We start from the raw sequence: 26751 nt of genomic DNA, 5'->3' as shown, positions 1-26751 counted from the left end.
GGTTGAACTTTACCTTTGTTGAACTGGATGCCCATGGTTCTGTTGACTGTCTGGCTATATTCAAACTGGGACACGACAACAAGCATGCAACACAAGGCCCGGTCAGCCAATAAAGGACGCCAAAGAGGAAACAAAAAAAGGAGAAATTGATGAAGAAAAATGTGGCAGTGTGACAAAGAAAAGACACACACAGTATGCAACACAATTGAATCACTTTCACCGGTGAAATCACGACAACCGTGGAGTACGTGGATACCAGAAAATGTGTCTTTGTTCACAAGTGGGTTCTCTAAAGCTTTCCGTTTGTGGTGACCCGCAATCGCAATCAAGAGAGGTCAGTGGAGTTTGGCAATGATGCCCCAGGGAGGGCAAGAAGAGACGTTTCATTATATACCCCTTCGGAAGCTGCGTCGGAAATCATAAGGTCCTTCAAAGGAACTGGATCTGAGCAATGCAGGTCTAATCAATTCCATTAGTGCAACACATCGAGGCAAATGAGCAATCAGACACACACACACACGCACTTTTCGGCCACCAGCAATGCCACCAAAGCCTGTTTATGGTAAAACCAGCAATAGACTCAGCCCTTTTCACCTCCTTTAATTTGCCCAAGGACATTAAATAAGCTAAATTAACATTGTGCTTGTCCGTGCACGACGGCAGTGTTAGACTTGTTCCGCCTGGGCTGACCATCGGCTCATTAGGGGCTTCTGACAGAACCGGTACGCTAACGCCACACTCTGCTGGAGCTTTCACGGGCAATTTGCGCGGAGGGGTGAAAACAGTTGACGAGTTTATGTTCGGCGCGGGGAAAAGGAGGGCGAGGAAATAATTAAAAACAAGCTAATGAGAGGAATTCATTATTCAATTAATGTCTCCAATGTGCCGAGAGGGCAGAGTTTAGAGGGAGAAATGGAGAAATAAGGGTCACCGGTAAGAATGAAAATGTCAGGGCGTGAAGATGAATAGAAGAGAGAATGATGTATAATGATGAAACGAAGAGGAGGACTTGGTTTATTGCAGGGATGTGAAAATGAGGCCTGCTGCTTTAATACCAGAAAATTGACTATCGAGACCGATTGGGGGTTCCAAGTGCTGGCAATTAGTCAAATCTCAAACCCCGAGTTCTGCTTTCCTTTTATATTGTTGTCCATCCTGCAGTACCCTGCACGGCTCCTCGCAGTCAAGCTAGAGAGTTACAAACCAGACACGCTTCATTTCATCTAGACCACGGCAGATGAAGGCATGGGATTATGTCCCATCTGAGGAGTAATAAATGAATAAGACAGCCCATTACACAGCGTGAACCCTCTTCCCCGAGCTCCTCTCGCGTCGATCCGTGCGCGTGCACTCGGCTCCGTTTCCACGCGGGGCGCAGCATTGCTGGGCATCACATGCAAATGCGTGTTACGACCTTCTGAACCCTGTGGAGAGGATAGAAAATGATGGGCTTACTCCATAGCAGCGGAGGCCAGGACGTGGTTTCAAATCTAAACATTAGCAGAGGCGGTAATGCTGATGCATGCTGCGTTGGACACACTGCTGTCAGCTAAGTCTTCCAGTAACCCCACAGAATCCATTTGTCCCCAACCTTCATTAGTACAGCCAAATGAAACTGTCCCCCTCCCAGCCCCCCTCCGCTGGCTACTGACAGGGGCTTCTACTGTCCTTTAAAGCAGCAGGATTTCAACTAGCTTTCCCCATTAGCATACATGCAAATGAACACTTCTTATTCATTTAAACAACATTCTCCATTAGCCTCCATGTAAATGCCCACTTTCCATTCACTTCAACGACACATTCCATCTTGTTACACTTGATTTAAGGTCACTAGCCTCTGTTGAGGCGCCAACAATAACAAAGGCTAACGATCTACAGTCAATCAGCGACGCCCCCTGCGTATTCTGTCGCCGCTTTCCTGAATGCAAAAGAGTTGCCGGGACATCTAAGACCGATCTTTGCTGCGTTCCCGGCGAGCCATTGTACAAAGTAGATTTTGAAAGGTGGCACGTATGTTTTGCTAAAACAGCAGCGCCGTAAGTAACGGCGGCCGGCACCGTCAGAACGAGGACATAGCTGCACTAGCCAATAGTGATTTCTCCGAATGGTGAATCCAGTGATATATCACGGCCTATCGCTCCATTCTTTTGCACACCCTGTGCATAACTTACCCGTGCTAGCTGCAGTGGGAAGGATAATCCATTCCTGGGCAAAGCAGGCCGATAACAGTGTGAGTGGGTGGGACGGACCTATCGTGAGGCTCCATGCATGATGATTTGAAGCCCACCACAGTAGAAAAGCTAATTCCAATGGGAAAGAACTTCAGGTGGGTGTATGTGACATTTTCTGGTATCCACTCATCCTCTTAACACATGCAAAGCAGAGTTCCTACCTTCTCAGACAAGTGAAATGGGTGCGACTTCCTCTGACCCAGTGGACCCCAGGGACATTTCCTATCTTTCATCAGCACCCAAACAAAGTGCTGCCTATCTGGCCCATTTTAGTGCCAATGAACTAGTTTATGAGCAGACTATCAAAGTTTATGGGCTGGTTATAAATCGATCCGGATGGTTCATTGTATTTATGAACTGATTTATCACTTCGTTATGGTGTTTAGCCCATAAGGTTTAATTCGGGCACTGAAATGGGCACAATAAGTTTAGGAGTGTCACGCCACACACAACAACGCTGGCTCTGTCACGGGTAAAAACGGCAGTGCTTCATCAGACCATCTTATAAACCCATCGGTTCTAGGTTGTAAAATTCCGAATGGACTTGTACAGGACCTGATGGAGGAAGGTGGAGGCTAATGTTTACAGCGCCAGGCCACCAGGGGGCTGTCTAATAGGCGGTCTGAACAAAGATGCCACATTACTCATGTCACACCGACACAATGAGCACGTGAAAGCAAAGTTTGACTCTATTTCTGTGTCTGACAGGGAGGCGCTCAGGGTTTCCTTGTCCAGATACACAGAAACAGCAAACTATGAAGGACACAACTCAGCGGGATTTAGAATGAGTTATGGGGGGTTTACTGCACAGGGTTTATGTGAGTTTAGCATCTTACTTTGGCTTTCTTTGTAAACGAGGGACGCTCGGCGCACTAGTAATGGCTCTGTGTTTTGCCTCGGTGGCGGGGGAGGGGGCACCTGTACACGGGGGCCAAGGTGGTTAGAGACCCTTATAGGCTGTTTAGAATGGGGGTTAACATACGGTTTTAGATGCATTAGTGGAGAAATGGTCGGGATAGGGGGGTCGATGAAATTTTCCAGATTTTTGTCACCCGAGGAGATGACACAACGTCATCAGTCGAGTGAGAGGGCGGAGAGGACATGGACCGTTTTTTTCTGGAAGTGGATCATTAACAGATGAGATGCATAACGGGCCCGGTCAGAAAGTGGATCAAAGGAAATAAAAGACCGTTGCATTTTCTGCCGCAGAACAGAGGTCATGGCAGGAGGCAGTAGCAACATACGTGGCCTCGGAAGAAGGTGGTTATACACTTATCAAGCTGTTATGAGAGAACCTGCACAGGACCTTTGTCCTGAACACATGGGAAGAGTGTAACATGCAGATCTCACTCAATGAAAATGTGAAACACAAACAGAAAAGCACAGGAGGACACTCACACACGCGTAACGCAACCGTGCAAACACACTCTCATCTCCATAATTACAGCAGAGTCAGCACGTCTGCGTCCGGGGGCGACTCTGTTGACGGGCGTGGGGTGAGAACCAAAGCTGGCTCTTGTCGAACGCTTGACACTGATGGTATTATCAACACACTCCTTTCCGCTTAAGTCAACTACTCACTTGCTCTGCAAATAGGAGCTATAGATGAGTGGGCAACCTCGGCGTCGATCTATGTTAACTCAAGTAACGCCGCTACCCCACGGAATAAAGCTTTGAACTTGGTTAATTGGACTTGCTTCTTAATATGAATGCATCTATAATTGGTCTTTTGCCTTAGTGCACCTGAACATATTAGCATGCCGCAGGACGTCTGTTGAGGACCGCAGGATGGCTAATATATCACCCGAGCCTTTTTACAAAGCGGCCTGCGGTTTTTCTTCCCTTCTACAAAGTATTTGCTTGGCATTCATGAATGGGATGCTGGCCAGAAAATCTTGATCAAAACGTTGAGCAAATAAGGAACGAAGGAGAAGGGCATGGACTTGGCGGTGGGAAATGACGGCGTGTTAGCATGCGTGTGTGCCACTTCGTGGTTTGAGAAATAAGCCTCTGTTCCTCCACTGGCGGTGTAAATTAGATGTGAACCAGCATGCATCCAGTGCCAAGACAGAGTGCATCTATCAAGGCTGACTAAATCTCCCTGCCTCTACGCACCAAAGCATCGCAGATGAGGGGAGCGGCGAGCACACGTTAGCGTGCGTGCGTTTGAATCTTAATGAAACCAGCCCTCTGAAGGTCAGCGCCGAGTGAGCTGGGACTCTTTCGTCTGCTGCTAATGGTGTATTAATGATTCAAAGGAGTCATATGCTCACAGGTGCCCACCCATGCACCCTGTTGACACACACACTCACACACAAAGACACACCAAAGCACCGACACAGACACATGAAAAAGCAAGTACAGTGCATTAATGTGATGCGACTTGCTGATCCTGATTTGATTTAGTTTCCTTCCCAATGTTGACAATATCTTTTTTGTTTTGATCTATTTTTGTTAATCAAGTCACAGTGCAAAGTCAAGACAGATTTATGGTGAGTTAAGTTTCCAGGAACTTATTTTATGACTGTTTAGAGGTGAGGCATTTATTTTAAACTGACATATCTGCAGAATAAATTCTTTTTATTTATTTTTTTATACAGGTAAATGTGACAAATGTACCTACATTTCCACTGATATTGACCGTGCCTCATGACTGCTCAAAAGCCGCCGCAACGGGTGCCTGAAGTGGCTCTGAACTTGAACTAAACAGTAGCGCCTAGTGGAAATGCAGCTCTGTAGCCGCTTGGTACTTCCTGTTTTACTGACGGCACTTTACAATAGAAAAATGGGACGTTTGTGGCCGTGTAAAAGTGCGGGGGTGGGGGTGGAGGGTGCAATGGTTACAGCAGTTATCCCAAATCCCGCATGTGGGCAATGATCTTACCTTGAATGTGGACATGGCTGGGTCCCTGCTATACCTGTCTATGGTGTGGAACTTGGACGAGTGGTTGAGCTCATGGTACAGCTCAGAATGTCTTTTGCGAGTGTGCATCACTTTCTGGAAGGGAAGAGAGGAAGGGACAGCAACAAAAATGAACCAAACAGAAAAATAAAAAAAAGCAAAAGTAAGTAGGGACCCAATTAGGGGACAGGCAGGGGGATGACGATGGGTTAAAAGATGAGGGGCGGTAATGATGCCGGCCATGAAAAGGGGTTAGAAAGGGATGCCAACGGATCGATCAGCTGTCGGCTCATGCCCGTACATCAGCTGTTGCCTCGACTTCTAACAATCTGGCAACTCCGAGAGCTGCAGAAGAGCCGTGTTGCGTGAAAAGTGGGTGAAAATGACTGACAGACCCAGGCCTGTTGGCTGCTCATCCTGCTAAATTGAGGATTTTGTGTAACCCATTAAATGTGTAACAGATGGAATGGAATTGATCGATGAAAACCGACTTCCTTGTGGTTTGACTATGACCCTCTCAAAGAGAGCTTAATTCTGAGCTTTATTTGTCTAATAAACACGCCACATTAGCCCGCGCCGATGGTGTCTCCTCAGAGGAGCCACTCGGCATCAGTAAATCAACTGGCAAGGCTGAAAATGACAAAGGATAAGATGCCAATACTAGCATGCACTCACTCCCCGAGATTGGCACCATCTCCAACTACTTCAGCTGACACTAGCATCTTTGCACTGCAACACTTTCTCCTGTCTGATATGAACTGGTGTGAGACAACCATAATGCTTCAGAAACAGAATCATGGAGCAAAACTTGTGTACGTAAATATTAATGAAGCATTGTAGCTCCGTCATAGACCCCCTATCATAGTAAAGAGGGCCAAATCACTTCAGATACAGTTAGATACAAGTGTTCAAATTATGATTGGATTGTATAGGGGAGCATTTTTCAATCAAATCTTATGAAGTCGATGCTTTCGCAGCACTTATGAGATTGTAATTGAAATTAGCCACATGGGGTGCTCCCGGGAGGACTGCCTTCCCCCATGGTCATTTTCTTGGGAGTATTAACACAGCAGGTGGCAGCATCGAAGCTGACGTTAGCTAGCCTGATTGTGGTATCTAATCCTGGGTAGCAAAAGTATACTGTACTTAAATTACAGTATATGATGCTAGCTGCATGTTAAGAATTAATGCATTCAGGTGCAGCTCCCAGGGCTGCAAACACCTGAATGAGGTTTGGAGAGCGGACGTTTCAAACATGCAAATTTGCGTCAGCATTGGTACATTTGTTGACTGGAGGTTCCTCGCCGGAACGTAATTCCTCTTCGCAAAACAGCTGCTCAATTAGTTCCCCACAAAGGTCAAGGTCATTGGTAACATAGATATACAGAGACACTGACAAATGTTGTTCCAGTTAAGACAAGCCAATCAAGGACAGCCCGCAGGGGTCGACCCAGACTTGAGCTAAGTCAGACACAAGAAGCATACTACTGTGCTGTTTCTTCACAGGTGGCCCGCTAACCAATAACTGATGAGTGATTCCCTTGTGTTTCAGATGACATTAGTTCATTTATATGCTCAATAATTGTCAAATTTCAACAGGTGACAGTAGGTCCTGTTGGAGAAACAGCACATAATACGGGTCTAAAACAATCCATAGTTCCAAATGCAAAAGGGCTCAAAGGGTTGGGGGGGCTTAGCAGTGCGTTATCCTCTATGTAATACTCAGATCCTGGCAGAAGCACAAAAGAAAAAAAGCAGAGACAGGCTAATGGTTGCGGGGCGAGGTCCGAGATCTTACCTCAAAGTCCAACTCAGAGTACCGGACTCTTTTCCTCTGGAAGGGGTGGGGGGTGGGGGGAGAGAAGAAAGCATCAATGATCACCCCTCTCTGTCTCAGTTTGGGTCTGTCGGTGCTATTGTTCGAACAACAGGACCGATACACACTGGCCGCCCAACATGACACCGGTATTCTTCAAATCACTCGGCCTATTTCGCCGTAATGAGATTGGTGAAGTGGAATTAACCAGAATTAGAAGTTAATTATAATTTCTCCGCTCATGTACTCACAGATACAATCATTACAACCTCCAGCACAGATCAATCACATTCCACCTCTTTCCCCGCCATCAAGAATTCCAAAGGCATTTAGAACAAAATAGCTGTGACAATCATGGGAGATTGTTTTCAACCCCCTTACTTGTTGGATAACACTATTTTGCTCTTAAGTGCCGCCATAGCTGTGGAAATTGCCACGCCAGCTGCCAATTTAAGAGCTACAAACCTTTCCAGCTCCTCTGGCCCTGACACTGCACTATTTCCCAAGTCTGACGTTCTTTTCAGATCTTCCCGTCTGCCAGAGCTGCATTAGGCAGCATAAAGTGCTGTTCCCAACACTTACTTAAAAGCTGCATTCTTTTCCTGCAAGGTCAGGGTTGCTGATCTGATGCTCCAGCAAAACTGCGTCACCCTCTGAGACAGAGAGCCTTACCTTGGTGGAATGCCCTGTTCTGTACTATGGCCCATCCCCAACACCAGTGCACAGGTGCTTGAGTTAGGGTTACCCATAAACCCTAGTCCTAACCCACGAATAAAATAGTGCATGAATTAAAAAAGGGCACCTGTGATTTGTTTCAGCCACAAGCTGACTTTTAATGTCTAGAGTTTGAAGTTCATTCTAAAAGACTCGCAGGCTGAGTTCGCTCTTTCAGTACATCTGACTCGATCCAGAATGCCACGTTATAATATCCATCGCCCATCATTTATCGAAATGTGTGGGCGCAATCATCCAACTCTAAATTGTACAACGATGTGACCTTCCTCAAGATTGAATATCTACCCTAAAGGATTATTTTTTCCTGAAGTCCTTGTGAGTCAGTGCGATGCCGGCAGAAGAAGGACGGTCTAAATGCATTACCGTGTACCTTAATACCATGGAGGGCTTGTTTTAATGTGTAAGCTCATTAGTCCATGTGTGCGAAATACTAAGGTGGGCTCAAAGACATCCACCAAGGGTATTTCACCTGATCCTGCCTGTCCCCGTCCATCTGCTGCGCCACCTTGCACAGATAGGAGGGGGCACAACGCGCATGTATCACATACCCACTTGTTCTGACAAACAGAAATTGAAAAAGAAAAGTACTTCTGCCATCAAACACTAACATAAAACAAGATAAAAACTAATTTCAGCTGCTTAAATTCACACTATACCCACTTCAAATGCTGATTTCTGGGCCAAAACCATCTCTCTCTCCTCATCTAACCACAGGCGTCACCCCTCTTCCCCATCCTCCTCCCTCATACGCACCTCCAGGGATCCTGCAGAGAGGCTGGTGTTGGCGTTGGTGCTGCCGATGTTGCGTGGCAGAGTCCTGGTCCTCTCCACTGTCGTCCCCCCAGTCAGGATCTGCCTGACTGATGGCCTCTGTCCCAGCTTCAGCTGAAGCGAATGTCCGTGGGCATGCATGTGACCTCCATGGGAATGCACGAGACCACCCTGAGGGAACATATGACCGTGCCCGTGGGGCATGGTTTTAATGGTCCCGTAGGAGCGGTTGAGGTTCATGGCGATGTTCATGTCACCCACATTAGAGGGCACAAAATCTGCCGGGTAGGCCTCGCTCTCAGCAGGGTGGAGGGTCAAGGGGGAGGGAGGTGGTGGGAAAGGAGGATCTTCCACCGCGATGTTGAGAGGCTTGTCCTCACCCCCCAGTCCCAGGCCTCCACCTTGGGAAGAGGTTACTGGAGGTTTAAGACTGATTGTTCTGCGAGGTAAGACCATGTAGTCTCCCTCACCACCCCCTGCACTCCCTCCTCCGCTCCCCCCACTCCCTGCACTTCCATCCTGGGAGGCGTTGGAGGAAGTGGGCGGTCGAGCCCAGCCCAGGCCACTCTCGGTGCACAGGTAGATTGGGGCGCCGCCGCGTTGCTGTCCCTGCTGTCTCTGCTGATCCACATTCACCTCCTTCTTTAGAGGGGTCTCACTGAGCTCATTGAGGCTGCTGAGGGGTGGAACCTTGTCGAAAACCAGTTGGGTCTCAGTTATTTCCTGGTCTTCCAGGTAACAGACATTTATTCAACGCATGTCATTCTGTCTCAAATTGAAATTGACAAGATTTAATACAACATTTTATTTCTAGAGATTTTTTTACCTGTACAATCAGGTTGGGAGGGGGGATGTTGCCAGGCAGAGCGCTGAAGTTGACTCCCCCTTCTTGATGGGCTTGCAGCTTCGGATCCTCATCATCATCCAGCGAGATGCGTGACAGAGTCCCGGTGATGGTTGCCGGGTTACAGGTGTTGACCTCCTTGAATATGACTGGAAGGAGAAAAAAAGTGTGAAAAACAGAAGGTGTGAGAAGGAGTTAGGCTAGTGAATAAAGAGGACGAAAAAGGGGGAGATACTGAATGAAACTGGGGCAATGCTGGTCATGGACGCCGACTGAGAAGCAACAAGATGGACACGTACATCTCGACTACTTGCACCCACACATAGTTGGAACACGGATCACATATCCGGAGGAAAGTGTGATTATGTTTTTCATGGCAAGTCACTGTGACCTCCACTGCTCGTCTGGTGTGCGTCCTCTCTCGATTCTCACTTACAAGCTTATTATTTCCTGTCATCTTGTCAAATTATTGGTATTCTTTTGCCATTTATGAGCTCGGTGTGACGATGACCCAATCGGCTAGCATGCGAAAATAAAAGAATCTACAAATGCGGCATATTTCTAGCACTTTCTAAATGAACTACGACATGCTGATGAGAGATAATGTTCAAACACAACCAACGTCGGTCTGTCATCACAATGAAGGTACGTTGAAACGGAGCTCATGCCAGTTTCCATGCGTTTTATCTCACCATCAGAGGAAAGAATGTTTACACGGTCGCTTGAAAAAACCATTTGTGGAACAAAGCATTGAATGTGACAAGATGCCAATCTGCACACGCTGAGTAAGGACACGCTAGCGCTCTGAGGTTCTACCACCCTGTGCGTGCAAACTGACGCAAAACAGAGCGGACAGGTTTGGGGAATATCTGACCGATCTGATCCCATCAGGTTTGCAGCCAAGAGTTTGATGTCACAATGACCTATGCAGGAATACGGCGCTTGTTCGAGGTGTTCTCGTGTCAAGCACCACCGCCGTTACCGCAGCGACACAGTTCACGTTTACCACAAGGGAGAAATCAGGAGATCTCTACAATGCATCATGGGTAATAAGTGTTCTGGCTGCAGCAGTTATCTGGCCTTTAAGCCTATTTGCTTCAATAAGATGGTTCCAGGTTTTCAATTGTTTTCATATGAAAAAAAATAATGGTCGCTGCTGCAATGGCAGCATAATTTGCTCCGCCCACAATCCAGATGCACTGAGAAAAACTAGAATATCTGAAGTTAAAGGACACGTCAGGCAGTGGTCAGAGGGTCACGGTGCAGAAACTTACATGGGTGTCCTCTCTCTGCAACGGTGGAGGGGGGGAAAGTGACTGTTAATATCATATCAAGGCACAACACAAACACACACTCACACACACACAAACACACACACACAGTGAACACGCTGAGGAGGCTAATTATCATGCACAGTTTTTTTAGGAAAACCGTGGATGTGGGACACGGCGGCTCCTGTCGCCACCTCAGTGTTGGCAGCACCCAGCTGCAACCATGTGACGGGGGAGGCATAATCGATAATAATCGATCGGGAGGAGCCACTCACCTGTTTGACAGGCCAGGTCTACGTCCTTCTCGAAATCCGTCTGAAAAGGCGAGTTTGAGCAAAGGGGGAAGGGGGATAAAAGACATGGAGTTTAATTGTTTCACTATATCTGCAAGGTAAAGATATATATGCTAGATTCTATTATATCTGAGCCTCTGATGGTCAAAAACATCCTCTTAACTGATTTAGATTTAGAAATTAAAGGCAAGGGAGGTATTGCTGAGTCCCAATGGGCTGCGTCTTAAAAGCAAGATGCTGCTGTTTCCAAAATGGCCACAGCTCAAGTTTCCTAAAGTTGAGTGAAAGTGAGGCTCATTGCTATGCAGATCTGGTCGTGTGTTCTCTGAGGAAAGAGCCTCCCCTGTCTCTGCTGAGATTCTCTGACAAAAGCCTTTGTTTGGATAATAAACTACACATTTTAGAGAGTTTGGGCACGGCACACATGGAGTGGGGGGGGGGGGGGGGGGGGGTGGAAAAACAGAGAGACTGATAGAGAGAATGTGTAAAGGTCTCAGAGGAGTGGGAGAGCTCTTAGTACACAAATCAGCCCCAGCATCATAAATGAGGTTCGACTAAATGGATGAATGTCGGCAAGAGGGAAAGAAAGAAAGAAAGAAAGAAAGAAAGAAAGAAAGAAAGAAAGAAAGAAAGAAAGAAAGAAAGAAAGAAAGAAAGAAAACTCTTTCCCTCTCAAGCTCCTGTCCAAATTCATACAAAAACAACAAATGTATTTATTTTAGCAAAAAAGTAGCTGGAGCCGTCAGGCAGGTCAAGTACAGTTAAATATGTGGACACAAGAGTCCATTTTCTTTAGATATATACAACATTCTGAGTGCGAACAGTATAAAAGACACATCAAAAACCTGTCTGTCCGTCTTCTACATATGTATGTCTCGTCTAAATACAGACAGACAGACAGACAGAAGACTCTATCAAAGGACTCATTTCTACAGAGGACATACTGGGTGGCTGCCGGTGTGGTTGTGGGCGTGGTTATGGTTATGAGCATGGTTGTGGCTATTGTTCACAATGGGCTTTTGCTCATGCATGTGGCTGAGGGCGTGGCTGAGGGCGTGGCTGAGGGCGTGGCTGTGCTCCGTTCCGTGGTTGTGGTTGCTGAGGGGCAGGCTGTGGTAACAGCCTAGCTGGCATGCCTGCTGGCATGACGGCGGGAACGGCGGAGCCTGCGCGCCTGACAGACACGTGGTCGTGCCGTAGCGCAGGGAGCCGGACTGCTGCCCGCCCCGGCTCACATTTGGACCCTTCTGATGGCATAAAGAGATGGATGGAAGACATGAGGTTGAAATGTTAATGGGAGCACGTGAAAACAGGTGAGCGGCGTGCTCCAAAGGTCATCGCAGATTTTATTTTTTCTTTTCCACAATCTCACCGATGACTTGCAACAAATAATGATGTCTTGACTCCTGACACATGCAGACACAGGTTAGTTTATGCATAATTAATGGTTCGAGAAAAACAACACAAAGGAGAGCATCTAGCTGGTCGTTATGGTTTGCAAGCTTCTTAGTTTCCAGGTTGGGTCTGAAGACAGGCTGCCTCAGTGAGGACGGCTTGAGTTCAAACATTAGCAGAAGGCGTCGCTAGATGACATGCCAGGCATTCAAAATTCAAATAAACCCCCTGTGTACTGCAGCCAGCACTCCTGGGAGCATGCGGCTAACTCAACCAAAATAAAACAAACACGCAAAAAGGAGCTATCAGTAGACGTCCTCCGACAAAAGACAGCACATATAAAAAAAAGAGTTTTCTTCTGCTTGTATAAACAGGATTTTTACGATCAGGCAGCTTTGCTCCATAAATATATTTCACCTAAATTGCCGTGTTTCTAATCTCAATAGGGGGAATGAAATGTGTGATGCGTAAACAGGAAATGGAGGGAGATCGGAGCGCTTCGCTCGTGTCGTGCTGCTGTGGGGCTGCTGCAGCTCCCGCTCGCTGAGGTTAGTTCAAGCTTAATGGCCCACAGTGTCGGATGAAATGGAATGCTATTCACCATGATCTGCACCTGTCCGTTCTTGCAGGAGTCGGGGGAGTTCTCGCTGTCGTCCTTGCAGCCGCCCATCCGACAGCGCACGGCGTCTTGCACCTGAGGCCGAGGTGTGGAAGGGGGTGTCGAAGAGACAGAAGTTAGACAGACAGTCTTTAATCAAAAGCCGCCGCAGGTGGATAAAGTGGCGTTAATCTGCGGGCTGTGTTAGGCTCGTGGTGCGTTTATCCTCCAATGGGAGCAATAGATTTGTTCGAAGGACCCGGAACATTTGGGTCCGCCTGTAATGTTCCCCAGCCAGCCCGAATCTGGCTCCATTACAAACGGCCCCGTTGGAACGTTGCCGCTATCACCGTCCGTAAGGATCTTGTGGGCGGATACGAGAAGTGGCACCAAGAAGCGGAAGCGGAGCGTCCCTGTTCTAGTCATGTGGCCTTACAGATGGAGTGGATCTGATCCCGGACCGTGCCTGATTACTCCTGCCTGGATTCAGGCATGGCCTCCATTTTTTTCCTATTATTTGTCTCTTCTCTTCTGCCCGTGTTTGCACCTGATGCAGCTCATCCTGGCTTCAAAGTAAGGACCCCTTCAAAGGGGTTCCTGCCCCACTCTCCATCCTCCACCCACCTCTCCTAGCATCATTCCCCGCTTCACTCTTGAATCACATGATCTCCATCCTACTTCTCTCCGCATCCAAGTTGACGTCCTCCCTCTCGGCCCGCTCGCGGTGCTCCTCCACCCTTCTCTCTTTCCCGCTGCCTCCTAATCGGGACACCTCTAACAGCACAGGTGCTAATCTCCTCGCCTCGCCACAACTGATCTCAGCACGCCGCCCATCCTTTGATTCCTCTCTGCTCCACGTAGCAGCCAGCCCTGCATTGCTAGTTTACTTAACAGCGCACTTTGTACCGCCTTCTCCCTCCTTTTCTCGCCTCCTCTGTCTATTGTTCTGCATCTGCGTTGGCTTTAGCGCTCAGGCTTTCCCGACAATTCAAATAAATAATTCCTGGGTTTACGGCGCTCTGATCCCTGCCGCTTTTGTGCTATTTGATTTAATGCAGCTAAGCATTCGCAGCATTTGGAAATTCACTTATGCCATGCAGCGCATTCAATATCATAATGATCTCTAGAATGCACTGTGGGGAGGGCCCCGTGCTGTTTATCATCCCAAGCAGCTGATATAAAATCCATTAAGCACGGGCGCGGCAACACCTCCCCGAGTAAAGGTTCAAATTTACGTTTCAAGTTCAACATTGGCGGGCATAACCAGGCCTGTGGTTAATAGCACTGTGGGTATTAGTAAGGGACTTATCATCTTATTCTGCACAAAATCTTAGTAATCTCTTTAAAGAAGCCTTGGATCAGACGGACAATGCTGCACCATCACGCTGTATTACCACCTACTAGGAGAGGCGCCGCAGCATAGAACGCAAATACCGAGCTAATCCCTCTCACGTCTGATCCACTTCTGCTCTGCCGTGATTCCTTTCGGGCTTTGGAAACGAACGTGACATTTCTAAATGCTGATCCCACCTGTCAAACGATGGGGGAGGGGGGGCAACCGGCGCCGAGGTCGCCGCATGGTGGTGGATTGGATACGCACGGGTTGAAAAAAGATCACCGCCGCGCGGGGACGCGGGACTCACCTCTCGCCGCATCGCGCAGTGGACAGTGATGATGACGAAGCCTTGGACGGAGTCAAAGACAGCAAAGAGGACCTGGAGAAAAGAGACAGTAAAACACGCAGGATTTGGAGCTGGCCTCATGAAATGGTCACGAGGGTTGGTTGTATCGCGACCAAAAGGTGTGAGTTAAAATCTCAGGGTGATCATAAATGCGCCAGGCAGTTTGATGGGTTCGTTTCCTGTTGGACACCCGGTGCTTAGTTATCTAAAGTACTTCTCCACTTTTGTATGGAGAAACCAATCCATCCAACAAGCACATAAGCTAGCAGCCTTCTGCTGGCTGGAAAGACACTTTAAAGGATCATTGTAACAGAAGAATAACAGAAGAATTGACTCAAAAATGCAAAAAAAAAATTTTCTTCCTTTATAAATTGGTCGTTTTATCTTTAGCTTCATACTTGCAGACATCGAGTGTCGCATCAATTACATTTTGAGAGGACTTTCTGGTATTTATGCATTTTTGAGCCCCTGTTCCCCACTGCAGATGTGAGTTCCTGTATGAGGGTATGTGTGTTGTAGCTTTGCCAGGAATCGTGAGATGCATCACCTGGAACAACGTTGAGCGCCGGTCGGTTATGGCGAGCACGGCTGACATCCAGGTCAATGCTAACAGAGGAAGGACCACACAGGAACTCCACAGAGAAGCCCTGTCAGAGAGATGGGCAGGGAGGGGGACAAAACAGGAGGTTCAGGTCACAGAACTCTTCTCTCTCCTCCTCCTCTCGCGCGTCGGCTCATTCAAACGCAGACTGGCGCGCCACGCTCGCTATCAGACTTAATATGCTAACCAAGTCGTGCGAGATGATGTGTAATCACGCAGACAGTCATGATACTGACAATTGCTCACAATTACATGGTTGATGCACGTAAATGTCATCGTGGTGCACTGCGGAATGATGGGCTGCGGGGAAAGAGCGGCCTATTGACAGCCTCTGGACGTGCGAGGCTCTTCACCGCGGTAGTCAGATGCCAATTTAAAATGTTCATGTTGGTTGGGCACATATTCGGCATCTCCTGAACGTTTTCTGACATAAGTTTAAGGAATTAAGCGACACGTCAAACGATAATGTGAGTGTGGTGAACCTAATCATTACACATAATCACCCTTTTAATGACATGTTACACTATAACATACCATAAAGTCAATTGGAAGAAAAGGAAATGGCAGGTGGCTGGTAACTGCTCTGTCACAACTTTGAAGTTACGACTTCGGAAATAAACTAGGACAGATTTAAACTTTTCCCATTACAGAGGTAGGCCAATTGTGGCGTGTAAAAACAGAGGCGGCTGCATCTATTTTTGGATTCTGCATGCGATCAACAAGTCCAGTGTCTGGAAATAGTCAGCGTCACCCTATCAGCCTCCGATCACGGCATCCAATTGGGTCACGGTGCAAATAAACAGAGCTGCTGCCACGAACGGCGTCTCAACAGCGGCCGTTCGGCACCGGAACCCACGACAATGCAGCGGTTACCCCGAGGGCTAAAATCCAGTTTCTTCAAAGACATTTGTCTCTTTTGTTTTTGCTGTCACGGTTTCGTAAATGTCATCACCCAGTGGGGTATTTTGGGGGGGGGGGGGCGCAGGAAGTCCTTTATTCCCATGTCTCAACAAGAGGCCGGATCTTGGAAATATGCTGTGTGGTCACTGTGTGCGTTTGTTCTGTCCTCTCGGTGATCACGGAGAGGCTTTGCTCATGCTAACATTAGCTGGAACGTCCGAGGTGAAAGTGAAAAACAAGCATAACCATGCGCGCATGCAGGCTACCGCCACATCAGAAACGGAATTATCTGTCCATGCGGGTGGTTCGCTTCTTTTGAAAAAATTCTTTCACGAACTTGACTTGGTAAACACCCTCCGGCAACAATACGGACGGCGAGAGGTTGAAAAGATGGAGGACAGAGAAGAAGAGGAGATTACAAGAATGAAAATAGAGAAAGAGAGAGATGCAGATGGACTAACATGGCGCTGCTGGCAGTCGCGGTGGACATGGCTGTGCTCGAGATCACGCCACACTTGGAGCATTTCAGCAGCAGTCGGCTACTCGCCTCCGCCGGGACACTTGGGAACACACACACATACACACGCGCACACACGGAGATACAGGCAGCACACACAAGTGGTGGGGGCGGGTGGGATGTGGGAGTCCAGGTGAAGGCGGGTTAGCAGGTGACACGATAGTAAAGTGATTGAAGGATGGAGAGAAACACAACAAAGAGGGGGTGTGGAATAGAAAAAAGGGGGAGGGGGAGAAAAGAAAGAAAAGCAAATTAAAACCACATCTTGAGAAAGTAGCAGCAATGACAAACAGTTAGGATACACCGATCGATCCGGAGAGAACGTGAGCGGTGTTACAGCAGAGCGGCGGATTAACAGATTACGGCGACACGGACGGGAAATCGACCAATCGTGTTGTTCTGCTGTCGCCAGCTGAGAGGTGTCTGTGTGTGTGTTTGTGTGTGTGTGAGGCTGTGCACCATACTGTTTCAAAGGAAGGAAAAGGTTATTTACTCACAGTTGACTACACACGCGAGACGAGACGGCGTCTGTGTGCCTGCGCGGTGTTTATATATAACGCAATTGAAGGACGGCGGGGCTGCGTGCAGGCTATGCTACATTAGCGCCCCATCACAGCTCATTGCCTTAGCACCAGCCACATCCCCACGGCATCATAAGAAAATACATTACGCTAATGACAGCCTGTTCTGCAAGCGACACTACGCGTTAGCGTGTACTCGAGAGCTCCTTCTAAACACACACTTCCAAGAATCCGGCTCTAAGCGTGCCCAATTCTTGGATATACTTAGGACTTGTGTGGACATGCTACTATACAACTGGGATAATCTCAGTTGCATCACCGGGTTACAGAAGCTAATCAACCCCCTGTGGAGATGATCGGTGGCGTTAACCCTTTCAGCCATTTAAAAATGATCAATTTCAATTTGTGCGGAAGGCAAGCGGGGAAAAATGCGATTGGCAGAGCGAGAGAAAGAGATAAACAATGGAAATCAATAGCTTTGGAAATGAAAATGTGAAGTTGGCTGCAGGAGCTGAGGGAATCCGCCAGGATTAGTAAAGATGAGAACCCAAGTTCCCGCGGAAACAATGTTGCTGCGGCTGCACGCATGTACGATCTGCCTGCGCGCAAATGAAACAGCACGTGAGGGGCGCGAGAATTCCTTGACATTGCTCTGGTGTTTCCAGTTTGTGATGAGATTCCCATCTGCCATTGATTCTGATATATTATCTTCATCCGCGACAGGAGAAAAAAACTCCACTGGAACCGACAGCGGGGCTCTAAAATGCTCGCAGAGAAAGCTAACAGGTGGCTACTCATTTGCCTGAAATTGGATTGTATTTTCTCCGGACTGTTTTTTTTTTTATTGGAGGAACAGGTGCGCCAGGAAGTGTGTGTGTGTTTGGAATGTGGAAGACGCCATAAACGTGATCTACCTGCGAGTTCTGTCTGAGAGGGTGAAATGAATCTAATGCGACAAATCTGTAGCCAGTTCCCATCAAGGACTTGGTGGATGGAGGTGTAATCAGGTGTGTGTGTGTGTGTGTGTGTGGGGGGGGGGGGGGGGTCGGCTGGTGTCTCCTGTGAGGTGCAAAACATTCACTTACCCCGCCCGCTGTTTTTTGGACTTGTCGGAGATGCCGTCTCGAGACATGAGCTTGTTAAACACCACTATTCCGATGAGCATGTTCACCTGGGAGACACAGGGGGGAGTTCTGTGAGGATCGGCCCACAGGAGGGACTCATTCTCGCTGCTTTTGAGGCTGTTTTCATTGTTGAAATCAAAAGCTTTTTGCTCACAGTATTGAAAAATGCGTCCTAAAGAGGCACATTCGGTGCGAAGGCATCCGTCTGATAACCTGCCATGTTGGGGTCAGGCAGGAGCGATCTTTTGGAATTCTGTGACGCTGAGGTGGATGCGTGCAATACCCCCCCCCCCTGTCCACTGGAGGCAATATTGAGCAGACCTTGCTGGCTTCTAGCAGAACACACACTGCATCCATCAGCAACATGAATTTGATGAAAAATCTATATTCATGTCATCCATATTCGACCACCAGCAGGAAAAGCCACTTCCGATCCCAGCGATGGATTAAATGTATGTTGCTTCACTGTTGCCACCAGGCCTCATCTCTTCTACCCACTAACAAGCTGGCGGAACATCTGGCCACAGTGACCCAGTGACAGAGTTCAGAGCGGAGACACGTGCTGACCTGACTCCACCGGAATCTTGCCACATGTTCCGCTCTGACTTTCTGCCCATCTGGGGGGGGGTTATAGGCACGCTTTGTTTGTTTTCTAATCCTGATTCGATTTATCTCTCCTCGCTCTCTCTGGGCCAGGAGGATGGAAGCAATAGGAGTGGATGAACAACGAATGACATTATCCACGTACCAACACGGTCTCTGCATGAATGTGTGTAATGTGCTCCGATTCCTATCAAAGCCCCGGAGTAAACGTCTGTCTCTGTTGCTTCCTTCATCCATCAGCAGGAGCCGCTTAAGGGTGGAAAATGATACGGAGCTGGGAGGAATCCCGGGAAAAGAGCTGCGGAGTTGAGCCGCTCACGTCGAACTCTGACGCGGTTAGCCGAGTCAGAGTTTCTGTTGTTTTGTTTTTTTACTTGGGGGCTATTTCTTCGCTCCATCTTGCTCATCAGGCCTCTGATCTCCTTCCCTCGCGTGGGTGCTGCTACCACAGCTAGCTTGCCAGATTGTGAGGACGCCATTGTCATGCCGGGCATGTCTGGCGCCGGCTCGGTGAGTCAGCGTCGCTCTGCTTTGCTATTTGCCCAAAGCCAGGTTAATTAATTAGAGAAAAAGTCCGGTGGGAAGGTCTGCGTTGTGCTGCGCCGCCCGACGCGCCGCTTCTCGCCGCAGCTGTTCGTCTGAGTGAAGGAGCGTAGGGGGAGGCGGTGGTGGTGGGGGAGTTAGCACCATTACGCAGCCGCCGTGGGGAAGGTGGTGGGGGGGCAGGGGGGGGGGTGCTCACTGACATTGTGAAACGAGGAAAGGGTGAAAAGTGGGAAACGAATCCACGAATGACTGGCCCGCATTCTTTGTGGAGAGAAAATCATCCTGTCCTCTTCCTGCCACCCTCTCGATTCTGGGATATGCGGCCGATAGCGGGAATTGTGAGGGCTCGTCAGAGTCGCCGTGTCGTCTACAGCGGGTCACGGCGTGCGCCGCACAATCTGCTCGGTGTCGAGGCTCTCCGGTTTTTGTTTCAGGTGTTGGAACTGTGGCCAGAGTGTCAGAAGCTGGTGGAAGCCCAGACGCCACCTCGGCGCCGCTGCTGGAGCATAAACACATCTGCATCCGGCGGAGTTTAGCTGTTTCACCCCACGGCCGTCCCAACGTGTCAAAGGAGGAGACTGAGATGTTCACAGGGGGGCAAAAGCAGCTGTGGCCTCACTTTTGGCATTGATTTTACATTCCTGATGTTTCCAGGCGGCGTGATACACCTCCAACCGAAGGGTTTGGTCGTCTGCGACTCTTACACGGTTAAAAACATGAATAATCCCACTTTTCTACGGACGGTAGCCCGGCGGCGGTGGGGGTGTCGTTCAGAGAGCCTGGACCTCGTTGTGTGTCCATTATTCTGGACTGTGTTCCACCAATCGGAATTCTTCAGCACACAGTCCCGTCTCCATCTAGGGGACCTTAAGCCCCTGCTGGGGACTTTTTCAGGAAACATTTGTGGTTCCCTGAAAGATTATTCCCTGGGTAATTTAGGTGGAAATGCGCCAAGGCTTTTCAAAACCCTGGTTAATTATCAAAGCTCCGCTGATGGAAAAAAAAAGAAGAGGCCATTGCTTCTTTATTTAACACATCGCTGCTCTTTTAGCTGTGAAAAGAACCATCCAGGGATTTCAACAAAGCAAATTAGGGAATTTCTGTAAGCATACAAGACAACGCGAGTCCTGTGCAGGTCAGGAAAGCTGTATTTATCCTTTCTGTTAGCAACAGCAGTGTCAGCGGTGCAGGGGTCTGTTTTTACAGGAGTAACAGGCTCCGCTTCTACTGCCGGATAATAAAGAGTGAGACATTTGGCTGCCGGGCTGGAATTCACTCTCGGCACATCCCGCGCCGCGCTGGTCCGCGGGAAGATATTTGAGTTTTCCAGTGCCGACATTTCCAAGATCAAAGGACCTTGTCATCTCGTCATGGACACCACGAGCGCGTTTGCTCGTGAGCGCTCAGAGGAGGCAAATTCTGACGGGTCAAACTTCAGCCGCTTCGGCCTTGAAGGCTCACGCGGCGGAAATGAGCTCCGCGAGACAAAATGCTGCGAATGGGGACGTGCGTGTCGGAGGGACTCACCAGGACGATGACAGCAGCAGGACCAACGAAGGCGTAGAGGAGGCCGCCCTCTAGGGACAACCAGCAACTGCAGAGGGAGCAAACATGTCTTTAAAGCCCAGAACGCAACTCAAATCCCAGAAAAGTTTATGGTTCTGCTCCACGCCAACCGAAGCAACTCCACATTTAATTAAGGAGACACTGTACGCTTGCATTTCCTTGGCGAGTTAAATGACTGTTTTCATCAATACCGCCTTCAGCGCTAAGCTAATTTACCACGTAGATTACATAAAACATATCCTCAAACTGCAAATTCAATTTGGCGTGTGGTTATTGGGACTTATTGAGTTTAAACTTGTCCTCCAGTGATGTCATCAAGGCCACGCTGAAACCCTCCCGCTTCCCTAATTGCGCTTCAATAAAGGAATGAAGGAGGAAAAATCCACAGCCCAGGAGCTCCCATACAGCCTGGCTAATGAGATGATTAGAGAGGACGGAACGCATTTGGAGACAGCTTAAAGCTAACGTGGGCTAACAGAGCCTGATGGCAATTGTCAATAGTAGCGTGAAAATGTTTTCTTAAAGAATGAGAAAAATACCGCACATATGTGCCGGGAGGAGTTTTTGATAAAAAATAAAAAAAAGTTGCCGATTGGAAGGAGACGAAAAACGGCGAGAAAGATGCTGTGAATTGGTCTTATTAGCACTTAGCTTTGAGGCTCCCATGACAAAGCTAATTATATTCTAAAAGGTTAAAGGCTACACACAGATTGTGTTGCTAGCAGGTACTGGGCACACATAAGCAACAAACCCCCACAGTTGTTGCCCCTCCTTGTCTTTGAAGGGTAGAGCTTCACATTTACTTACTTTCTACCTTTTAAATTCCATTTTTTTTACTGCCCTCATCCCCTAAAACTTGAAATTGACCAGGAGCATTCTTCTATCTTCTATAAGTTTGTGACAGCAAAGTTTCAGCGTTGGTTTGTAGGGATGCGTATCGATTTGAGGTGTGTTTGCTGCATTTTGATTCAAGTAAAAGATCTACCGGCCCCGAGATGTGTTGCGCAATTCAAAAGCTACATGACAGGTTGGTCTCAAGTCCCCCTGTGATGCATAATATGAAGAAGAAGCAATAAAAAGTGATGGATAGATGGCTGCAAGAAGAAAAAAAAGCTGTTTTGTTGTGTAATACTGCGGGAAAAAAACACATTCAGGATTTATATATTCAGCCGAGCCTCCACTGAGTGAATCACTGACCACCTCTGGTCAGTCATAAAATTATATAAAACCCCATTTTTTTATGAAACGATGGAGCAGCAACCCTTAAGGGAGGATGGAGGTTAGGCGGACCATTTCAGCAAAAAGAAAAGTGGGGTGTTTCTTGAATGCTAAGCAGTAGCAGTTATAGATGTGTCCAGTTTAGAGCCAATCAGAAGGCAGCGCTACTCACTAGCTTGCTGTGCCGTAACCCCTGGCTCTGGTGAAACCCACCGACACTGCTACCACGAGGGCCGGAAGACCTGCAGAGAAACACAGAGGAGGGGGGGCGGCATGTGAGAGGAAGTGCTAGCGAAGGCGACGGAGCGCTGCTGCTTCTCGGCTGTGAAGATCTCGGCGTGGCGCTTTCTCATTTATCAGCGGCCACGCAACAGGCTGTAACGAGCAGGCGTGATGGGAAGTTACCCCAAGGCTCTGATGGAATCCTGAGGGTTCCTTGACGGGAAGGCGTAGCTGACGGCAGGAAGCTGCCGGAAGATCCGTGCTGGGAATTAAGCACGGAAGTGTTCCGCTGACATGTTGCGTGCGCTAATGGCCCAATGTGTAGCCCGCTCGAGCAACGTGGAGAAGTGTGATCAAAACACAACCGGCTTTTTATGTAGGGCGCCGTGCTCATCGGTCAATAAGTCCTGCATTATTTAGCAAAAACGGAGCATTTTGCGTTTGCGCTCGTGCAAATGAGATGGAAAGGGAAGTGTCAGGGAGCACGTGCCAGAAAAGAGGGAAGGAAATGTGCCGGTAATGAGGCTGGCTGGGAAATATTCATGTAATTAACAAAGCTGTGATTATGGCTGCAAATGAAAAGCAATTAGAAAAAGTCACATTAGCATTAACAAATACAGCGGCGAGGAGCCGGAGCCGGTGCGCCGCTCGTGGGGAGCCGGTCCAAAAAGATCAATCAAATATTTACAGATTCATCACAGGTAAACACACACCTACAGCGAGCGGCCCGCCGGCAGCGTGGCGCCCGGGATCTCCTGTTTCCATGGTGACGGGTTGAAATCATTCACAGAATTATGAGAGAACGTGTCGGATGAAGATGAGATGTTTTATCTGTCCGATCCCCCTCAGACACGGCTAGCTTGTTCACCTGCGACTGTACAACAATCCATACATCCTCTGCGTCGGCAGAGGACATCGACGCAGATTGGACCGCGGGATCGATAGGGAACAGTGGGAATGTGGACGGGAAGGTAATTTCCAGCAGGATCTGCAGGCATCAGCTGAGCGCGGATGTTATCACGCATCTGCCTTTTGCATCAGGCTGCATGTATACAGTTAAACTAGAATTATGGCCCTTTCGAGACCTCCGGAAGGGGCATTTCATTAAATACCACAAAGGAAAAACGGGATAAATTCCAACAGAACTGATGATTTTAACGCAGGACAGCAGTTCTGAAACTCTCCTGCAGAAATCTGGTTCACTTTCATGTGAAAGAGAATGAATAAAACGCCGTGTTACAGCATTCCATTAGCCATGCGCGTCACACGGCGGTTCAATCAGCATCTGATTCATGGTTTGCGTGCCTTCGTTGGCTCCGCTGAAAATCCCCTGGCAGCGGAGGACGCTTCTTGCTCTCAGCCACAGCAACAGAGGAGCCCGGATCCTTCGTTAAGTGTTCTGCCGAGCACCGCGGCCTAGCGGTGACTACAAAAAGCTATTAACAAACAACGCGACGGCACAAAGGATTAAAAGAAAGGAGCTAATCTGCGGCTCGTGCCTGCTGAGCCGAATGCTAACACGGCCTTGTATGTTCGGGAAAGTGTCATTTCCCTCAAGTTTTCCCATCCTCTCCTCTTTAAAGGGAACATTTCTTCAGCGCGGTGTTTTCCGAGCGGTGCTAAGCGACTACGGCGGGGAGAGAGATGGACTGTTTGGGACCGACAGTTGTAATTATGGCGGAGAGCAAAGCAGTTTTATTTTTATCGATCAGGTGCCGCGGCCCCTGTGCGGACTTTCCTTGAGCCATTACCGCCTGCTCTAAACACTCTTTGCTAACCTTGTAAACCGAAATCCAAAACTACACTCCAAGATCCAAGATCAAAAAGGGACGAGCATTAAGGTGGACAGAACGCGACTTCCTGTTGGTCTCCGCAAACTAATGTTCGATCAAGATTGAAGCGGATATTCCCTGGGATCTTCCCGAGGTGATTCCCATATGTCGCTTAGCTCACCCCAGCCGAGGCACAGGAAGCGTTTGCGGATGAGCCGTGGCCTCATTTTGCCGAGGATGGCCAGGTAGGACTGCCACGCCTCTGTCAGCACCCAGCAGAAGGACGCCAAGAAGAAGAAATGCAGGAAGGCGGCGGTCACAGTGCACAGACCCTGGAGAGAAGAGGGAAAACAGGAGAGGAGACCGTGATAATACCCACAAGAGCCCTTTTACAAAAGAGCAAAAGGGGACAGTTTTGTAAGAGGTGTCATAATGAATTGTCTCTTGGGACAAAAAGGGAGGACAAATGGGAAAAAAAGAGTTGTGTAAATTGTTTATAGCGGTTAAGAGCCCAGGCCAGCCCAAATGTTTTCGACAGTTTGATCGATACCCAACAGAAAATAGTGAAGTGATGCTTGGACTATAAAAAGTCCAAAATTGCTTTTTACCGTAACGGGGCCTGCTTTAGAAAGTTCTGGCTGAAGGCAGGACAAAAGCTCGAACCACCAGACTGCTGGTGCTCACTGAAAAGCTAAAGTGCTAGCGTCCCGGTGCCTCACCTTGCTCAGCGTCTGGGATTGTCCGACCAAAATCAATAGATTGGAGGCCAAGATGGAGAGGCAGAAGTTGACCAAGATGATGGATCTCTCTGAGCGGATGTACCTGAGGAGGCGGAGGATGGGGTGAGGGTGGCAGACATGTGAGCTGAGGCGTATTGACAGGTTCAATGAAGTCAAAAGCATTCGTGGCCTCTGCCATTAGCTTGATTTTACAATCTGTCACCCGTGCTACAAAAATGTAATCAACCTTGCTCGAACATTTGTTGCTTATTAGGCCTCGTTGTGGTTTTGGCACATTAGGGCCCCCAGGCTAAATGCATACTAAGCTAGTGTGACCAGAAAATATATGAATAGCTACAGCCCTAGCATCAGTATGCGTGAGTTTTTGAGTGTATACCTCCAGAAGGCAGTGTAGATTAGCAGAAGGATGAGCAGAGCGGTGCAGGAGACCCCGCAGCCCACCATGAGGGGCACAGAGGGCATGCTGACAGGACCCATGTCCTGAAAAAGAATCGAAGAAGAGAGGAACAATTGCCATTAATGCCAACAAAAGTGTTGTTATTTATATTCGGATGTCATTTTCTAGGAAAATAACACCTAATTTCTTGCTAGGAAATTAAAGTTTCTTCATGTAATCCTCTCCACCAGGACTTTGAGACTCCGTACATTACACAGTCCTATGGAGATCTTCCCATTCATAAAACTGCCAAAGCTAATTCCCCGCGTTTAGCTAGGCCATTACGCTTAGACTATGTTCAACATCAGCGTGATGGATTTCCCACGTGCCCCGTTGCGGCGGAGGCTCATCGGGTCAGGTGCGACGAGCGGCATCGCCTCCGGGGGCCGTTTGTCATACATATAAACGTGTCGACGCGGCCGGGGTCGAGCGCGTCCTCAAGGGTGGTGCCAAAGGCGTAACTCATCTGTTGACGCTTTTTTTACGAGTTAAAATCTATGAACAATGTTCCGTGGTAGATGTGACCTCAGAGGGAAGCCTTTTATCATAATTACAGCCTGATATACAATTAACTCTAATTATGATGCCAGACATCTGTTAAATACACCTATAATAATAACAACACCTCATTAGATTAATCTTAAACTATCCTCTTTAGAATCACCTATAGATAGTGTAATTAAAACAGTGCTTACTGTTATACACCATGATATATTGGCTCGGGGGTAATTAAGTGATTTGGGTCATAATGCTCATCGCACCTCTGCTTCCTCTCTCTCTCCAGAGGTGCATAAATGAAAAGATGGAGATCAGCAGAGGGAAGGTGTGGAATCTGCGTGTCCCCAGGTGGGCCCGATGTTAGCCCGATGTTAGCCGGTTTTATGTTCCCAGCTGCACCCTTCACATACGGCGGCTAGCCCACCATTTAGCCCGAGATGTGTTGTTTTGTACGTGTGGAGGAGAAGGACAGAGGAAAAAGAGTGTGGTGAGAAGGGAAGAGGAGGAGAAGATAAGGAAAAAAACAAACGGGGAAGCAGAGCTTCTCTGAGCGAGGCCATTAAAAGCTCTACTCAGAGGGAAGAGGAGAGTACAAATGAGCGGAGGAACGTCAATATACCCGCTCAGAAGGACCGGCTGGGTTTGAAACCGTGAAAGGAAGCAGGTCAAAAGATGAAGTGTTTTCTTATTCCGATGCACAAGCAGTGACGAGCGCGCACGTGCCAAAGGCCTGTTGGATTTTCCTTTTCCATCTCTTCTACTTTGCCTTAAATTGGCTTCCACCAGACTTGTAATGGAATAAATGAAGCTCATCTAATTCACTCGATATGCATCCACGACTGATCTCGGCTCTTCTTCGAGTCTGCCCTTTCTTAATTGGTGATGCTTGGGTGTGATGCGATGTCGTTGCACAAAGGGGGGGGGGGGGGGGGGGGGGGGGGTGAAAACA

General features: G+C 48.3%; 1 protein-coding gene across 16 annotated transcripts in view; it reads right to left on the bottom strand.

Moving 5' to 3' along the window:
- The window catches only part of adgrb2 (adhesion G protein-coupled receptor B2), a 138936-nt gene that overhangs the window by 6455 nt on the left and 105730 nt on the right, over positions 1 to 26751 (bottom strand). For 4 of the 16 annotated variants that reach the window (XM_029844776.1, XM_029844785.1, XM_029844790.1 and 1 more), the window contains 17 exons: positions 25245 to 25348; positions 24848 to 24950; positions 24310 to 24460; positions 22307 to 22376; positions 20878 to 20944; positions 18163 to 18248; positions 16501 to 16599; positions 15086 to 15185; positions 14500 to 14571; positions 12860 to 12952; positions 11808 to 12110; positions 10846 to 10885; positions 10574 to 10588; positions 9282 to 9448; positions 8438 to 9145; positions 6932 to 6967; positions 5116 to 5229 (listed from right to left, as the gene is read on the bottom strand). In XM_029844776.1, coding sequence (XP_029700636.1) covers positions 5116 to 5229; positions 6932 to 6967; positions 8438 to 9145; positions 9282 to 9448; positions 10574 to 10588; positions 10846 to 10885; positions 11808 to 12110; positions 12860 to 12952; positions 14500 to 14571; positions 15086 to 15185; positions 16501 to 16599; positions 18163 to 18248; positions 20878 to 20944; positions 22307 to 22376; positions 24310 to 24460; positions 24848 to 24950; positions 25245 to 25348 — 2328 coding nt within the window. Of the gene's footprint in view, positions 1 to 13; positions 3150 to 5115; positions 5230 to 6931; positions 6968 to 8437; positions 9146 to 9281; positions 9449 to 10573; positions 10589 to 10845; positions 10886 to 11807; positions 12111 to 12859; positions 12953 to 14499; positions 14572 to 15085; positions 15186 to 16500; positions 16600 to 18162; positions 18249 to 20877; positions 20945 to 22306; positions 22377 to 24309; positions 24461 to 24847; positions 24951 to 25244; positions 25349 to 26751 lie in introns of all 16 variants that reach the window. The other 12 variants (XM_029844780.1, XR_003890203.1, XM_029844778.1 and 9 more) reach the window with 12 other exon arrangements.

This window comes from Takifugu rubripes, chromosome 12 (genome assembly GCF_901000725.2).
Source record: "Takifugu rubripes chromosome 12, fTakRub1.2, whole genome shotgun sequence".
Lineage (NCBI taxonomy): Eukaryota > Metazoa > Chordata > Actinopteri > Tetraodontiformes > Tetraodontidae > Takifugu > Takifugu rubripes.
Note: the sequence above shows the minus strand (reverse complement) of the source record. Positions and strands in the feature narration are given on the sequence as shown.